This window comes from Lissotriton vulgaris, chromosome 8 (assembly GCF_964263255.1).
Source record: "Lissotriton vulgaris chromosome 8, aLisVul1.2, whole genome shotgun sequence".
Classification (NCBI taxonomy): Eukaryota; Metazoa; Chordata; class Amphibia; order Caudata; family Salamandridae; genus Lissotriton; species Lissotriton vulgaris.
The window spans coordinates 1,393,118,641-1,393,135,162 of NC_141696.1; the positions used below are offsets into that span (position 1 = coordinate 1,393,118,641).

Below are 16,522 nucleotides of genomic sequence, written 5' to 3' on the forward strand. Positions count from 1 at the left end.
TCGACATGGAATCTTCCCGGAACCCCCTCCGGGTCCTCCACGCTAATAGACTGAAACCTCACTTTGTGCGTTCAGAACTCAGCCTCCTGATGGCCACAGACAATGGAGCCGAAGAAGACTCCGAACCCCTCCCTGACCTCCTACGGACTCGGGAGAAAGATGGCTCCGTGGATGGGGTCCGACTCTCGGAGGCCCTCACCCCGGAACAACGCCAAGAATGTCGAGACCTTCTGTTGCAGTTCGCCAGCCTGTTTTCCCTCACTCCAGGTGTCACTTCCTGGTGTGTGCACGACGTGGACACGGGGGACAGCCCCCCTATCCGCCACCGGGCCTACCGCGTACCAGATCGGGTACGGGCCTGCATCCAGGAAGAAGTAACCAAAATGCTCACGCTCGGGGTCATCGAGCCCTCAGACAGCCCCTGGGCCAGCCCAGTAGTGCTGGTCCCCAAAGCAGCCACTCCCGGCACCACACCGGAACTCCGGTTCTGCGTCGACTACCGGGGCTTGAATGCGGTCACCAGGACAGACGCACACCCCATCCCCCGGGCCGACGAACTAATCGACCGCATGGGAGCTGCCCGCTACCTCAGTATTTTCGACCTGACGGCGGGCTACTGGCAAATCGGCCTCACACCCCGGGCCCAAGAACGATCTGCATTTTCCACTCCTGATGGCCATTATCATTTCAAGGTCATGCCCTTCGGCATGAAGAATGCTCCAGCAACATTTCAGCGGCTCGTCAATCAGGTCTTGGCCGGGCTCGAAGGATTCAGCGCCGCCTACCTAGACGACATCGCTGTGTACAGCCACCATTGGTCCGAGCACCTCCACCACCTCCGAGCGGTGCTACAGGCCCTTCAGCGGGCTGGCCTCACGATCAAGGCCAGCAAATGCCAAATTGGTCAGGGGTCCGTAACCTACCTCGGACACCAGGTGGGAAGCGGCCTGGTGGCCCCTCTGCAGCTCAAGATTGCCGCCATCCAGTCCTGGCAGCCCCCCATCACCCAGACCGAGGTACGCGCCTTTCTGGGACTCACGGGCTATTACAGACGATTCGTGAAAAACTATGGTACCATAGTGGGGCCCCTCACAGAACTCACGTCCAAAAATCAACCACAGAAGGTCAACTGGACCACAGATTGTCAAACAGCCTTCGAACAACTGAAGGCCGCCATGTGCTCCGCCCCTGTGCTCCAGGCCCCCGACTACAGCCGGGAATTCGTCGTCCAGACGGATGCCTCCGACCACGGCATTGGGGCGGTCCTGTCTCAAGTGAACACCGAAGGCCTTGATCAGCCAGTGGCCTTCCTCAGCAGGCGACTCCTACCTCGAGAACAACGCTGGAGCACCATCGAGAGGGAGGCCTTCGCCGTGGTATGGGCCCTCAAAAAGCTCCGGCCCTACCTCTTTGGCACACACTTTCGGGTGCAGACCGACCATCGACCCCTGCAGTGGCTGATGCAGATGCGGGGGGAAAACCCGAAACTACTACGTTGGTCCATCTCCCTACAAGGAATGGACTTCACTGTTGAACACCGGCCTGGGCCAGATCACGCCAACGCGGATGGCCTGTCCCGTTTTTTCCGCCTCGACGAGGAGAATCCCCAAGAGGATGGGTGACTCTCCCCGCCTTCAGCTGGGGGGGACGCATGTTGGACAGGCCACATGAAGGGCCGCTCCCCCTCTGCCCGACCAGGCCCGAGCCCGGTCACCCAAGTGTCACACACCCCCACTTCACGTTTTCCGTCCCCTCCGGGACCCTTGCCTCTGAACATATCGACCCCGTGGGGCCGATCCACCACTGGCCCGCGCACCCAGCCTGGGCGCCATCTTTGGACACTCCGCCACGAGGCCGCGTGGCCCCCGATCGACCCCAACCCTGGGCCTGGCCAGGCCTCAGACATCCCGGCACCACCATCCACCCAGGAGGTGAGCGGGCTACTTGGCAGGTCAATGGGAGAAAGAGGTGTCGATGGTTCTCCCCCGCCAGGTGCCGCTCGCCCACGACCTCCCCGGGCGCTGGCTCCACCCCCCTGCTGGGTGTCTGGACTCCCTCATCCCGGACCCCCCGACCCCCAAGTGCGAGGGTCCGGACATCAAAGGGCATCAGCCCTATAACTGGGGCAGCTCCAGAGCAGGAAGGCAGTTGTATCCTGGAGTCGAGAGACGCAGAGAGGAACTCATCCTTGACGGACTACTGGCGCTGCCGTAGCTCTGCCTTGAGCACCATCGTCCAGCCTGTTGGCGCTGCCGCAACCTTCGTTAAACCCTCATCGTCGTCGGGACCTGCTGGCGTGGCCGCGGACCGTTTGTAACTACCATCTTCATCGGGACCTGCTGGCTCCGCCGCGGACCGTCGCTTCCTTCGTCCATCTCGGGACCTGCTGGCTCCGCCGCGGCCCGATCATCTAGAACGCCGAGCTCGAGGATTGAGAGCTATTTTCATCTATTGGTAACAAGACTGTCCCGCTGCCCTTTCCCCAATCCAGAGACCAGAATCGAGGGGACCCCTGAGTCCAGACCTCCTTGTACCATTCTACCGTACCTAAAGAATTGCTTATAAAGTATCGTTAAACCTTATCCTTGTGTGGTGTACGTCTGTGGGGGGGAAGTTACTTGTCTGTACGATCGCTGGAGACGGCTCTCCCCGGAGACCTCTCCCCTTATCCTCGGCCGACCCTCCCGGTCCGTCTAACAGAGGGGTATTCATGGAAGGAGAGGAGGTGCTGGTCAGGCGCGGGCGTGACTCCCAAGGACAGGGTCATGCAGGAGGAGAAAGGTTATGCTCATGTGAGGGAGGGAGGGGGAGCCAGGGTGCGCGGAGGATGCTTGCAGGGTCAGAGGAGCGCGCTGGCGATCGATCGTGGACAGGGAGACCATGATACCTAAAATGGCTGTTGTGCACGTTGTTCGTGGGTGACAAGCTGGCGCAGATGATGTTCAGCTCGTAAACTAAATTTCCACATATCCAGAATGGGATGCCATCTTGCAGGCAGCACGGGTGTCTGGCAATCTCCAGCTTGAAAATGCTACAATCCATTTTTGCCCAGACTTTATTCTTCATGTCCAGCGCCAGCGACTGTCCTTTGGCGTAAAGAGGGCCCTCTGGGAACAAGGGGTGAAACACATGATGCTTTTCCCTGCCTGCATCAAAGTCCTGGATGGAGGCAAAGCTTACTTCTTTCAGACACCAGAAGAGGCCAGCGGTTGGTTGGCGAAAAGTGGGCAGGAATGGTAGCCCGCACAGATCCGAGAAGCGCCATAATGGGCACAACACTGCGAGCGGAGAGAGATCTTTGTCAGGTAGCCAGAAACCAGAACAGAGAGTTATTAAGTGATCCAGGGGTGGGTTGGTTATTGAGTTTTTTTTCTCCCTTGTACTCTGGGGGGCTGTCTGGAATCTGTTATATGGGTGGGGGACAATGGCACGAGGAGTTCCTTGCAGTATGAGAATCTAACTCCCTCGCAACACACTGCAATAATGTACCGAACAGTAAGGTGGTCTGACTCAGCCGGGAGCGTGTTGGGGTAGCGATCCCAGGGGGACTGGCATCGGGTTGCTCCAGGTCAGCTATCAGTGTGGGTGAGACATTCGTTGGTTACGTATAACTCTTCTGGCTGACTGAAAGTTCATGTTTCCTTGCTAATGTTGATTGTTGGGTTGCTGGGGCGACAGGCACTTTGCAAGTTTGGAAGGTGGGAGGTTGGGGACCCACCGAGCAGGGAGGGGGGGGTTGGGAGGCGGGGATTCTGTTTCAGGGGTTGGGGTGGTTTGCTCTTGACCAGTATAGTCATCTAACATGTGGGAATCAGCCTAGCGACACAGTGGGACTATCTGAGGAAAGTGAGCCTCTCCGATGCATAGGGGTGATCCAGCTAGTATAACAATATGGGTGTGGAACGTGAATGGGCTTGGTAACCAGATTAAACGTACGTTGGTATTACAGCACCTTAAAAGATATTCGCCTGACGTGGTTCTACTCCAGGATTCACATCTGCATGGGAATAGGTGCAGGGCCCTGGATCGTTCTAGCTACAAAATGGTGGCCCATTCGGGGTTCACGTCTGGATCATGGGGGTGAGTATTTTAGTCTGCAACAGCTTACCCATAGTTATCTCGAGCAGTTGGACTGAAGATGCAGGCTGCTTTGTTGCGACCGCAGGTAAATGGGAGGTGCACACCCTAGTGTTCTGCTCCTGCTATATATCGCCAGACCTACACTCCTCGACTCTACCGCAGTTGAGCACCTTCCTGGCGTGTCTTCCTCTTGGGGTCCTTCTGATCGGTGGTGACACTAACGCAGTCATGAACGCAGACCTTGACCGTTCTAACACAGATATGGGCTGCAGGGGGGAGCGGGGCTTGGATGGCCTTGCTTCGTCAATGGGACTTAGCGACCAGTGGCGCACCCACAAACCTACACTTAGACAATACATGTTTTATTCTGGTAGACCCAGGTCCTTTTCAAGACTTGACCACTTCATCACCCGTAATGACCAGGTGGGAGACTTCACTGAACCCCAGATCATTGCCCGTGGGATTTCCCCTCAGTCAGTGTCACTCTTAGAGGCCCGGTGATCAACAGGAAGTCTTTTCTGAGAATAGACCTGTGGCGTCTCCGAGACCCAATCATAGGGGGTTAACTCCGGGAGGGCTCTCAGCTCTACTTTGAAGAAAACCAGGGCTCTGTGGAGTCCCAAATAACACCATGGGAAGCGTACAAAACGGTGCTGAGACGCAGGCCCAGGCATTGATAGGTGCCCAGAATAAAGAGGAATAACTACGGATAAGGCAGCTAGAGTGCGAAATTGAGCAACCGGAACGCAATGTTAACATCGCCTTCTCTGTTGACCTTCGTCACAGATTGACCCTAAAACAGAGGGAACTTGGGGCCCTGGCCGAGGGGGAGGCACGTGCCTACGCTCTCGCCACACAACACCAGATCTATGATGTAGGTGATCAGGCCTTGAAGCTACTAGCGTGGCTTGAGCGTCGCGACAGGGAGCGTTTCTTGGTAGCTTAAGTAGGAGATGCGTCGGGGTCCCTCTTATCCACCTGCCACGGCATAGCGGAAGCCTTCGCGACCCACTTCGAGAGAGTATACTCCACGGGCTGCACCAGGACCGAAATCGACTGTGCAGAGTTCCTACGGGATTCTGAGCTGCCCACGATGTCCTCTGACCAAAGAGACTGTCTTGAGGTGCAATTCACGGGGGAGGAAATCGGAATGTCCTCAATTCCCTCCAGTCTAGGAAAGCGGCTGGACCCAACCGGCTCCCAGTAGAGATATATAGAAGACAGGCGAACGAGCTTATTAATCCCCTTCTTCGGATGTATTCGGAGGTGCATGAGTTAGGCAGGCTCCGCACTGATCAAAGAGAGGCCATGATCGTAGTCATCCACAAAGCATGGAAGCCGGCGGATCACTGTTCCTCTTACCGCCCCATTTTACTCATCAACGTGGAGGTCAAGGTTCTGGCCAAGGATCTAGTGGACAGATTGGTCGACGAGTACTAGATCAGGAATACCAGACACCAATCAGGGTTTATGCCCCGTAGGAGCACCCGCCACAACCTGCGGCGCCTTTATGGGGCACTCTACATGACCGAAGATGTTGGGAACACCCAGACGGCGTTGATGGCATTAGATGCCTCAATGGTGTTTGACAAAAACAACAAGTGATGGACTGAATGTGGATCAATGTCACACACTCCCCCAGTCAAAAGATCTGGGCCCAAATCCATCGTTTTTTTGCACTCCACACCACCCTGGGTTAGACAATGGCGATATGCAAATCAGCTCTGACCCTGTTGCCCCATGGGAATAGTCCAGTCCGAACTACAAAAGCCATGTCCTTCCCAGAACGGAATCAAGCATCCGAGGACCGGACCGGTTTCGAGGTAACACCTCTCATCAGCCTGGCTAGCTTGACTCCAGTGGTGTGGAGTGCCTGGGACCCACGTCTGGGCATCCCCAGCGCACTTAGGGCGGCAATTGCAAAAACAACAAGTGATGGACTGAATGTGGATCAATGTCACACACTCCCCCAGTCAAAAGATCTGGGCCCAAATCCATCGTTTTTTTGCACTCCACACCACCCTGGGTTAGACAATGGCGATATGCAAATCAGCTCTGACCCTGTTGCCCCATGGGAACAGTCCAGTCCGAACTACAAAAGCCATGTCCTTCCCAGAACGGAATCAAGCATCCGAGACCCAGTCCACCCTTAGCTCTGCTCAGTTTCAGTACCTCCAGTCAGACCCTATTTCTTCCCCTAGCCCAGACTTAGGAGACTGAGACTGTTCCCATGGGGCACAGGGTCAGAGCTGATTTGCATAAAGCCATTATCTGACCCATGGTGGTGTGGAGTGCAAAAAACGATGGATTTAGGCCCAGATCCTTGTACTGGGGTGAATGTAAGACATTGATCTACATTCTGCCCATCAAATTGTTTTTTGTAATTTTCTCCCTGAGTGTACTGGGGTAGCTCAGACGTGGGTCCCAGAGCCTCCACACCACTGGAGTCAAGCTAGCCGGGCTGATGAGAGGTGTTACCTCGAAACCGGTCCGGTCCTCGGATGCTTGATTGTGGTCTGGGAAAGATATGGCTGTTGTAGTTCGGACTGGACTGTTCCCATGGGGCACATGGTCAAAGCTGATTTGCATAAAGCCATTATCTGACCCATGGTGGTGTGGAGTGCAAAAAACGATGGATTTAGGCCCAGATCCTTGTACTGGGGTGAATGTAAGACATTGATCTACATTCTGTCCATCAAATTGTTTTTTGTAATTTTCTCAATGGTGTTTGACAGCATCGAATGGCCCTACCTGTTTATGGTGCTCCAGAAATTGGGCTTTGGCCCGATATTTTGTAGTTGGGTGCGAGTTCTGTACGAGCTGCCTACGGCTCGAGTGAGGGTCAATGGCGCTGTGTCCAGGGCCCTTTACTCTTAGAAGGGGCACCAGGCAGGGCTGCCCCCTGTCCCCTCTCCTCTTTGCCCTAGCTCTGGAGCTGCTGGCTCATTGGAGGGACAGGTCAATCTGGGGCTTGGCGCTGACAGATGAGTGGGAAGAGCGTATCTCCTCATACGCTGATGATATTGTTCTATTATAAGGCGCGACCGTACCACTCGATACTGCATGTGTTGCATCTCTTTTAGTTATTCGGCAGCTACTCTGGCTACACAATCAATTGAGCGAAGTCCGTGATCTTCCCCCTGTCGCCCCCACCCTCGAATCCCCACTAGGTGCCTGGCCTCCGTGGTGACCGACGGGTTCAAATTCTTTGGGATATACGTCACAAGGGACAAGGAGGAATTTTTCGCTAGAAGCCTAGAGCCCCAACTGGTTCGCCTGGGTGCTGACGTGAGTCACTGGCGATCACTACCTCTCTCCTTATGGGCCAAACCGCATTATTTAAGATGCTCTCGCTGCCGAGGCTCTTGTACATCCTGCAGAATACACCGTATCCTGTCCCTCCGGGTGTACTCAAACTAATATCTCATGCGGTACGGACATTATTGTGGGATGGCGGGTCCCCGAGAATAGTGCTACATAAGCTTAGATGTGTATATGATGGTGGCCTGGTACTTCAGGACGTCAAACTTTATTATTGGGCCTGGCAGCTCCAGGTGGTCAATGACTGGGTGTTCAAGTACAGTTCTGAACTTGCGTATAGAGTGGATAGGATGGTCATGCTGGGGGGAACTGCAAACCCCTTATCTATGCCCGGAGTTCACGGATGGAGTGGCCTACACACACCAAGGTGGTCGTGCAGTGCTGGAGAGAGGCAAATAAGTTCTTAGGGTGGGCGAACACACTGACTGGTAGAACCCCTCTATGGCTCGGAGACCAGATGAGAGAGGTGCCCATGTTGACAGGTCTCAGGGGTTGGAAGTTAATTGGCATTAAATACTTGGGAGATGTCTGGAAGGGGGCAGCCCCGCTCCTTTGCTTACCTCAAGAAGGAATATGATCTCCACGACTCACAAAGCTATCACCACGGAAGTCTCCTACATGCAATACGCTCATACATAAACCGTGGTACATCAATCCCGGAATACTCCCCAATGGAGGATAGACTCCTTGACCCCATACTAGAAAAGCCCACAACCACCTACCGCAAGCTCATAGACAATATGCTAGACCTTTTGACGTCGCTTAGGGCAGCATGGCCCGAGATCTTGGTAGCCTGGACGGCCACGACTGGCAGGATGCCTTAGAGTCTGCATGAAATAGCAATCCGCTCAAGGTTTAGGCTGGTGCAGTTAAAGATCCTCTGCCGTATTTACTTCCCTAGTACACACCTATATGCTTGGGGCAAGAGTCAGTCGGCCCTTTGCATGAGGAGCTGTCAACAGAAGGGCACCTTCTATCATATATTATGGGTGTGCCTGGAGATTATTCCCTTCTGGACCAGAGTCACTGACACCATGTCTGTTGGAGTTGGCGACACGGTTCCGATGGAGCCAAAGTGGCTATTGTTAATGATTAAAGGGGACACAGACTGGTCCAGGTACGTGCAGACCTGGCTAGCATTGGCAGTAGGGGTGGCGAAAAGAAACATTGCCAGGGGGTGGGGGTCATGGGCACCTCCACAATGGGAGCAGTGGAGGCGGGATCTTGATTGGTGTCAAAGGGCCGAAGAAACTATATACAGGAGTAGGGGTTGCGCTAAGAAATGGAGGAAAGTTTGGGGGCCTTGGTTGAAATACAGGAGGCCAGAAGAAGAGTTGGGGGAGTAACAACGAAAATTGGGTATCTCACTTGTGTCTTCATGTGCTTCAATTTGTGATACACAATGCTATTCCCTGACATGCTTTTCAGATCTTGTCTGTTATTGTATGGTCTTATGATCAATGTTAATAAAAATAATTTAAAAAGTATTGTGTGTGGGAACGTCGTAGGATCACCGGGCTGACACAAGTTTTCTACCACCCAGTGTTCCCCCAGGTCTCCTGATAAAAATGGTACTTCACTTGTGTGGGTTGGCCTGGTTCCCGCAACAGGAAACCGCTCAAAACGCGATGTGGACACACTTCATTTTTACAGTGAAAACTGACCCTCGTTTTGCAAAGTGCCTAGCTTTAGATTTTGAACCCTAGCTCTGCCTGCACCTAAGGAAACCTAGCAAACCTATACATGTTTGAAAACTAGACATCCAGCGGAATCCAGGATGGGGTGGCTTGTCTGGCTCTCACCTGGATCTGTTACCCAGAATCCCCTAATTTACCTCACATTTCTGTTTTGTAAAGTTCAGGAATCTGCGTGGATACACATATACCCACTTGTGTGGGTATCCAATGCAGTATTGGCTAAAGACGTTAATTTAAAAAAATGTAGAGCTTTGAATTCTGTGTTATTCCCTTAATCCCTATGTTTTTGGCTCTTACCAGTCACAGGCGCTTGCCTGACCCACACAAGTGAGGTATCATTTTACTCTGAAGATTGAGGGGAACGCTGTGTGGTAGGACATTTGTGCTTGCACTATGATTCCACACAAAAATATGTGGGAAATTTTGTTTTTTCATCTAAATTTGAGGTTTGCAGGGGATTCTGGGTAAGAAAACATTGGGGGATCCACGCAAGCTATACCTCACTGGACTCCCCTGGGTCTCTAGTTTTCAGAAATGTGTGGGTTTGGTAGGTTTTCCTAGGTGGCTGCCAAACCTGGGACCAAAAACTCATGTGACCCCCCTTTGCAAAAGCAGATCGTTTTATGATAGGTAATTTTCAAGTCTCCACAATACGTTTAGGGCCCTTGTCTGTCGAGGGTACTTGACCCACCCACACAAGTGAGGTACAATTTTTATTGGGGGACCTAGTGGAACACTGAGTGGTAAGCCATTTTTGTCAGCCCGGTGATCCTACAACGTTCCCACACAGAAATTTGAGAAAAAGCTGATTTTTTTAATTCAAATTTAAGGTTTACAGGGGATTCTGGGTAGGGAAACGTTGGGGATCCATGCAAGTCTTACCTCCTTGGACTCCCCCAGGTCTCTCGTTTTCAGAAATTTGTGGGTTTGATAGGTTTCCCAAGATGGCCGCCAAACCTGGGACCAAAAACTCTGTGCCTAGTGGGCTTTCTACTGCCCTCCGAGGGGCAGATGTGGGGCTCTTGCCCCATCTGCCTTCCGGGGGGCAGAAAGACTATCATTTTTTAATTTATTTTTTTAGGACGGGCCATTGGCATGCCCGTTCTGGGCAGCCCTCTCCCCTACGTATAGTAAAAAAACTGGTGCCTGGTGAGCTTCCCCCCTGGGGGGCAGATTAGGGGCTATTGCCCCCAACTGCCTCCTGGAGGGGGGGGGGGGAGAGATAGGCAGAAAGTCTTTTGCCTGCTTTTTGGGGGTAGCACTGGTGCTCATGACGTAACCATTCCGTCATGAGCATGCAAAGGGTTAAAACAAAATGTCATCAAATACAGATTTGAGAACCGTCCTTCACTTCATCATAACCTTGGTTGAAATAACCAGCAAATGCGTTATGCAGGCTCTGCGGGTCAATGAGAGAGGACTTTGGGGCTGATTACGACTACGGCAGTCCGATGGACCACCGTAGCAACGGTGGTGGTGTGGGCACCGCTGCACTGGCGGTCCGACTACAGCAACTGCCGGGATCCCAGATCCAGCGGTGGTGCAGTGGTCTGAGGCCTACAGTATGCTTGCAGTGCCGCTGCAGCACCCACGCCAAGCATGTTACGTGTTTCCTCACTGCTACAGTTTTCATGTCGGTGAGCCCACCATGAAAAGTGTGGCAGGGAGGAATGGTGCCTCTATGCACGGGTGTGCAGGAAGAGGGGCACACTATGTACCCCCCTGTCTTTCTGCTCCCCTCGTTCCTGTACGGCATGGACTTTACAGTCCATGCCCTGCAGGAACGTGAATTGGCGTTCCTATTGTGGTTCCTTGCTAAGGCTCACCAATGAGCCTTAGCACGGCACACCTGTGGGCCAGCCACTGCGGTGGTTTTGTGGCAAGTGGTCTTTTTTAATATTTGTACCTTTTTTATGCATATATTGTCATATTGCAATGATTTTAATTAATTGTGCAGTAAATCCATCTGGTAAATGGAGAATGATCACTGGAAACGTACAATGATGTTTGACTAAGAATTCACTGAACATTCTGTAGTTGTCGGGGGCTGGCAATGATTTGCGGTTTAATAAGAACTGAAACTTGTGAGATTACTGAAATGTATAGGGGGGATCTTTAAAGAAACCGGGTACATCATATATAAAGGCATGAACAAACACATCTGTATTTGCTTTAAAGCTGGCTTTTGTTTACAAATTGTTTTCTGTTTTTCAGGGTCACAGTAAATATATAAAAATTACCGTCTGTGATGAGAATAATAGTAAGTAATTTATCTTCTCTTGTAAAGGTATATATTTGTATTAGTAAGAATCTTTACATGTGACAAGGGGCGCCAGGGAAGAGGATACCTTCAAAGTCCCTGTGTCTCCATCTTCCTTTCAGAACGGTTCCACATATGCTTCTACTGGCTCTAAGAAAAGGGCCGAAAAGTTTGTCCTGACAGTGGGAGGAAAGAGGACTGTGCGTGCTTCTCCATTCTCACACCTGCATCCCCCCTTAGTGCTTAATCACTTTGACGACAAAAGTTGGCCTCTCCCATTCCCCTATAAAACTGCACATACTCACAGTAGAGAAATAGGCAGGATCTGCAGTTTAGACCACAGGTTTGAGGATAAAACCAGCAGGCCTCTACAGTAATTATAGCTTGCTCCTTTGTTTTCAGTTATGTATAGAATTTTCCAGTGTAGTGTTAGAATGGATAATAGATGCTTCATCAGTATCTTCTTCCAACAATTTTGCGATTGAGTATTTTGCGAAAGAAAATGCCAAAACATTATGGATTAATCTGAAATAGCAGAACATAGAATAGTATAATCCAAAATGTTGCATAACTTCTCTGAGAGCCTTTTGTTTTGAGAGTATACAAAGACATGCTCATGGAGGGCCCTGGAAAGTTATTTAGACTGTTAATGCGGGAAAGGAACTGGTTAGGGACTAAAGATTTTGGGTGTTTCAGTTCATCGTTAACAGGTAAAGATAAAAAAATCCTCTAACTTGCATGGTTTCGATATCCATAACTATGTGTAAGGGAACAATGCAATATTCCAGTTACTGGGGTAGTTAGTCCTGGACAAAATGTCCATGAGCCCTGGCCTTGAATTTATTGCCTGGCATAGGGGATAGGCAAAAGAAACAGAAGAGTAGTACCTAACATCAAGACCTAAATTGAATTTTCAAACCTAGGTGATTTAATATCTACAGAGAAAAGGATGCATACACACCAGTCAATCTTAAAGTTTATTAATGAGTCTTCACATAGGCCCACATGCGAGGCACTGGTGGGCTCCCACCGTATCTTAAAATACATAGGTTGGCAGCAGCAAACAAAGTAGTGATTCTCATTTAGCTTTTTAATGAGTCTGGGTACAGAGCCAATGAGTAAACTACCGGAACTAATTGAAAATGTGTTGGTGAAAGCATATGAGAATGGGTGGATAAATGGACAAACTAGTGTCACATCACCACCACTAAGTTATACTGTCCTCAATTAATGCAGATCTCTTGTTGGAGTAGATCTTGGCATTCTTATTCCACAGATAGAATGCATCTTTACTTGTCAGTCCACAGTTGAAGATTCAGAATGGCTAAGCTCTGCCATCTCTAAAGCAGCCCCTCAAGAATTCCAACTCAGGTAGGACAAAACAATCTGCACCTTGGTTCACTGAACCCCTCTGCCCCAAAAAGCAAAACTGCAGAAGGCATGAGAGGAAATGGAGAACCAAATAAGACTTTCATAATAAAGAAATCTGTAAACTTTCTCTGGCTAAATGCAAGACCCTAATCACCAAAGAAAAGACCACTTTCTTCACGCAGCAAATAGAATCCTCTGAGCACTCCAAAAGGGAGTTCTTTCAGGTCATAAGCAAGCGAACCAAAGCACCAGACTTAAAAGGACCAAACAGTCAGTCTTTCTGCTTAAAGTCCATCATTTCTGCGATAAGATAGTCTATCATTTAGGCGATAAAATAGGTCAAACATACAACCTGTTCACTTCTTCATGCACTGCTGAATCTAGTAACATCCCTCCAACAGCCCACCATCTTAGCCAAGATCCCTATACCTTGGTTAGTAGTCCATAAATAATTTTAGTTAGTTTACCCCCACCACGTTGCCCGAAGTCCTCTTAATTTTCCAATCCAACAAATCTGGATCTCCCTTTAACCTGTGCCCCCCCTCCATTCTTAAACCGATCCCCAAACCCATTGCCCCTTACCTGACCAACATCTTCGATGGGATCTGCTACACAGATTTTTCCCAATATGTGGAAAAAGGTTTCCATTCAAGAATCCCAATCTGGACACAGATAACCCTGCCAATTATCGTCCTATCTCTGGACTGCCCTCCCAGCCAAGACGGTAGAAAAAATATTAACTACCCAACTGATGCAATTTATTCAATCCAATCACTTACTGGACCCCACACAATTTGGCTTTAGGGCGGAACACAGTACAGAGCCCTCATTCTTCTTGATTTATCGTCAGTCTTCAAAACGGTAAATCATTCCACTTTGATCCTCCGCCTCAAACATCTTGGCATTAATAACAAAGCTCTTTTGTTTGTTACGGTCCTTCCTCATGGGCAGAGACCATTCAGTGATGCTGGACAATGTTGCGTCCAAGCATTCTCTCTACCTTGTGGGGTCCCACAGGGGTCCTCACTCAGCTCCTTACTTTTCAACATCTATGTTACAGAATTAGCATCACTTATCAGGTGCTTTGGCTTCTCACCCACATCCTATGCCGACGACCTGCAAATCGCCCTGTCTGTCTCTAACAACATTAACTACACTAACCTTCAACTTGACAACTAAATGAGAGCTATCGGTAACTGGATGAGCAAACATTGCCTTAAAGTGAACTTCGACAAAACCGAGGTCATTCTTTTTGGTAAAAGTCCACAATTTTGGAACCCTACCTGTTGATCCACAGAACTACGAGTACTTCCTTCATTGGTCCAAAAAGCAAAAAACGAATCGATGATAATCTAAATGTTAGCAAACACATCAACTCAGTTATTTCCTCGAGCTTCAACACCCTCAAAATCATCACGAAAATCCTTCACTTTATTCCCCCTAATTCAAGAAAAACTGTTGTAACGTTGGTAATCCTCACTAATTTGGATTATTGTAACCAACTGTACTTAAATTTCCAAAAGCAAAGTCTTAATACTTTGCAGTGTTCAGAATGTGGCTGCTATACGTCTTCTTGATCAAATTAAATTCAAGGAACTTTGTTTTACCTACAAAGCTCTCCACAACTCTGGCCCGACCATCTCAAACAATCACTAGTGTGGTATGTACCCAGCAGATACTTGTGATCCAAAAGCTCCATGATGGTTACCCACCCCAGATTAAAAAGACTCAAATGGGGTGTGTAGTTGCTTTGCCTCAGAAGCCTCTAAACTCTGGAATAAGTTACCTATAAACATTAGAGAGTCTTCCACACTGCTAACTTTTAGAAAACTGCTAAAAACATGACTTTGTATCAACTAGTCTCCTCATACCTCTGCTTGTTGTGCTGAATAAGGGCCAAGACACCCCTGGATATAAGTGCGCTTTAAAAATGTATTAACATAATACTAGTGGCGTGTAAACTTTTCCATACAACACAGCTTATTTTTAATTTGATCCTTTCAGACGCATAGTTTATGCAGAGTTTTTAATTTGATTCTTCAGACGCATACTTTATGCAGAGTTCTCCCCAGCATCCAAACAAAAGTTTGGTCCTCCTTCTTCCACACAGTTTTGCTTGGGTAGTTCTGTAAAAAAAGGCTAGCTCAGTGATCTAAACAACAGTTGTGTAGAGCACCAGCCACCTATTCAAGAACATTTTCTAGAGTAAAGAAAGCGATTGAATATTGTTTGAAAGACGTTTTTGTCAATGATGTGGGATTCGAACCACACGTCCTCCTCTAGCCAGACCTATGCATTTTTAAACTTGTTACTAGATGTCAGAGATTTCTCAAATATTCGTTGAAGGGACTCATTTGTGTGTCCAGATTATCTATTTCTCCTGAATAGAGTGGCATTTGGATTCAGCTCCCAGATTCCAATAATGATTGAGTGGGGGGCCTGGATTACAGTAATGATTAAGTGCGGGTCTAGAGAAGTCAAAATGTTAATAAGACCCATGGTTCTATTTGAAAAGCAAGGGTGCTATTTGTCAGTTTAGCAGATAGGAAGTTGAACTGTACCTTCAACTGGAATGTAGTGGTGAAGAATGAGGATAGATGTTTTAAGTGTCTGTCTGTGATACTGGCCACCTCCCTCCACGGACTGCTAGAGGTAGCTCACCATATCAAAGGGAAAGAACTAATCCAACTGCACTGGCAAACAGAGGTGGTTCTTTTCCACAGTAGTCAAAATATCATGCCTCACTGACACCAGTGCCATGCAATGCATCACACAGAAACCCAGACTGCCCTGAGAAGTATGTCATTTTGGGAAATCTGGCATTCTGTGTTAGAATGCTAATGGACTGGTACTGTATCACAAGACGTAGGGCAAGTGGTGGTGTTTTCAGCTGGGGGTTTCACAGTAAATCTCAAGAGTCATGGAGCATTCCACATCATGTCGCAGTGTACCAAATCATAAATGAAGTGACAACGAGTTAGGCCACAGCTCCGAATTACCCCTAAATCCTAAAACTAGGTTATTAATGGATTCATGGACTTTCATATTCTTAATCTGAGTAAGGGAGATGTGAAAACCACATTAAATTAAATATTTGGGTATTGTTAGTGGACAAAATTGGAAAGCCTCTTGGTCCGGTTTAGCAGCCTCCTCCATTTCAGCCCTCATGTCCAGATAATGTAAAACAAAAAAAAATCATACATGTGTTGGTGCACCTGTGCTGCGATTTGTTAGAAAACTAGTTTCAAACCTGGGTTGATTTATTTTATTGCTCCCTAAGGGATATAGGGTACTGTTGATTACAAACCTATTGTGACTGCCTATCATTTATCTATTTAAACTATCTGAATATATATATTTTTGTTTTCAAACAGTTGATCCTGTTAAATACTGGCTCTATCGACCAAGGAACGAGGTGTATGCTGACTGTGATGTTTTCAAGATCCGTATGTTCTCGAGTATGCTGTTCGAGAAAAATGTTGTTGAAGGTCGGAGGTAAAAGGACAATCTGTTTTAATTTGCAACCTAATATCCATTTTAAAAGTAACAATGTTGTGTGTTCTTTTTCATGACCTTAACAGTTGTGACCTGGAGCGGATGCTGTTCTGAAGGAGTAAGTCTTTCTAAAACCTCTAGTAGGGTTGGAGAGCTGGTTTCTTTGACAGAGAACTTTGGTATGCAAGGCATGGTAAGGGTGGCAGAAAACACCAGTAGGCTACTCTGCAAACATAAACCGAAATCCAGTGAAATGAGATGTATTATCAGGGGCGGAGCCAATCAAGATGGCGGACCG

At 48.9% G+C, this 16,522-nt stretch overlaps 1 protein-coding gene across 2 annotated transcripts in view; it reads left to right on the plus strand.

Annotated features, from left to right (window-relative positions):
- LOC147698808 (E3 ubiquitin-protein ligase TTC3-like) overlaps positions 1-16,522 on the plus strand; it is a 1,930,429-nt gene that overhangs the window by 102,375 nt on the left and 1,811,532 nt on the right. For both annotated transcript variants that reach the window (XR_015299370.1, XM_086935404.1), the window contains exons 3-4: positions 11,313-11,358; positions 16,104-16,224. Coding sequence is in view for 1 of the 2 variants with exons in the window: in XM_086935404.1 (XP_086791530.1) it covers positions 11,313-11,358; positions 16,104-16,224 (167 nt within the window). In the remaining variant the exon portion in view is untranslated. The remainder of the gene's footprint in view (positions 1-11,312; positions 11,359-16,103; positions 16,225-16,522) is intronic.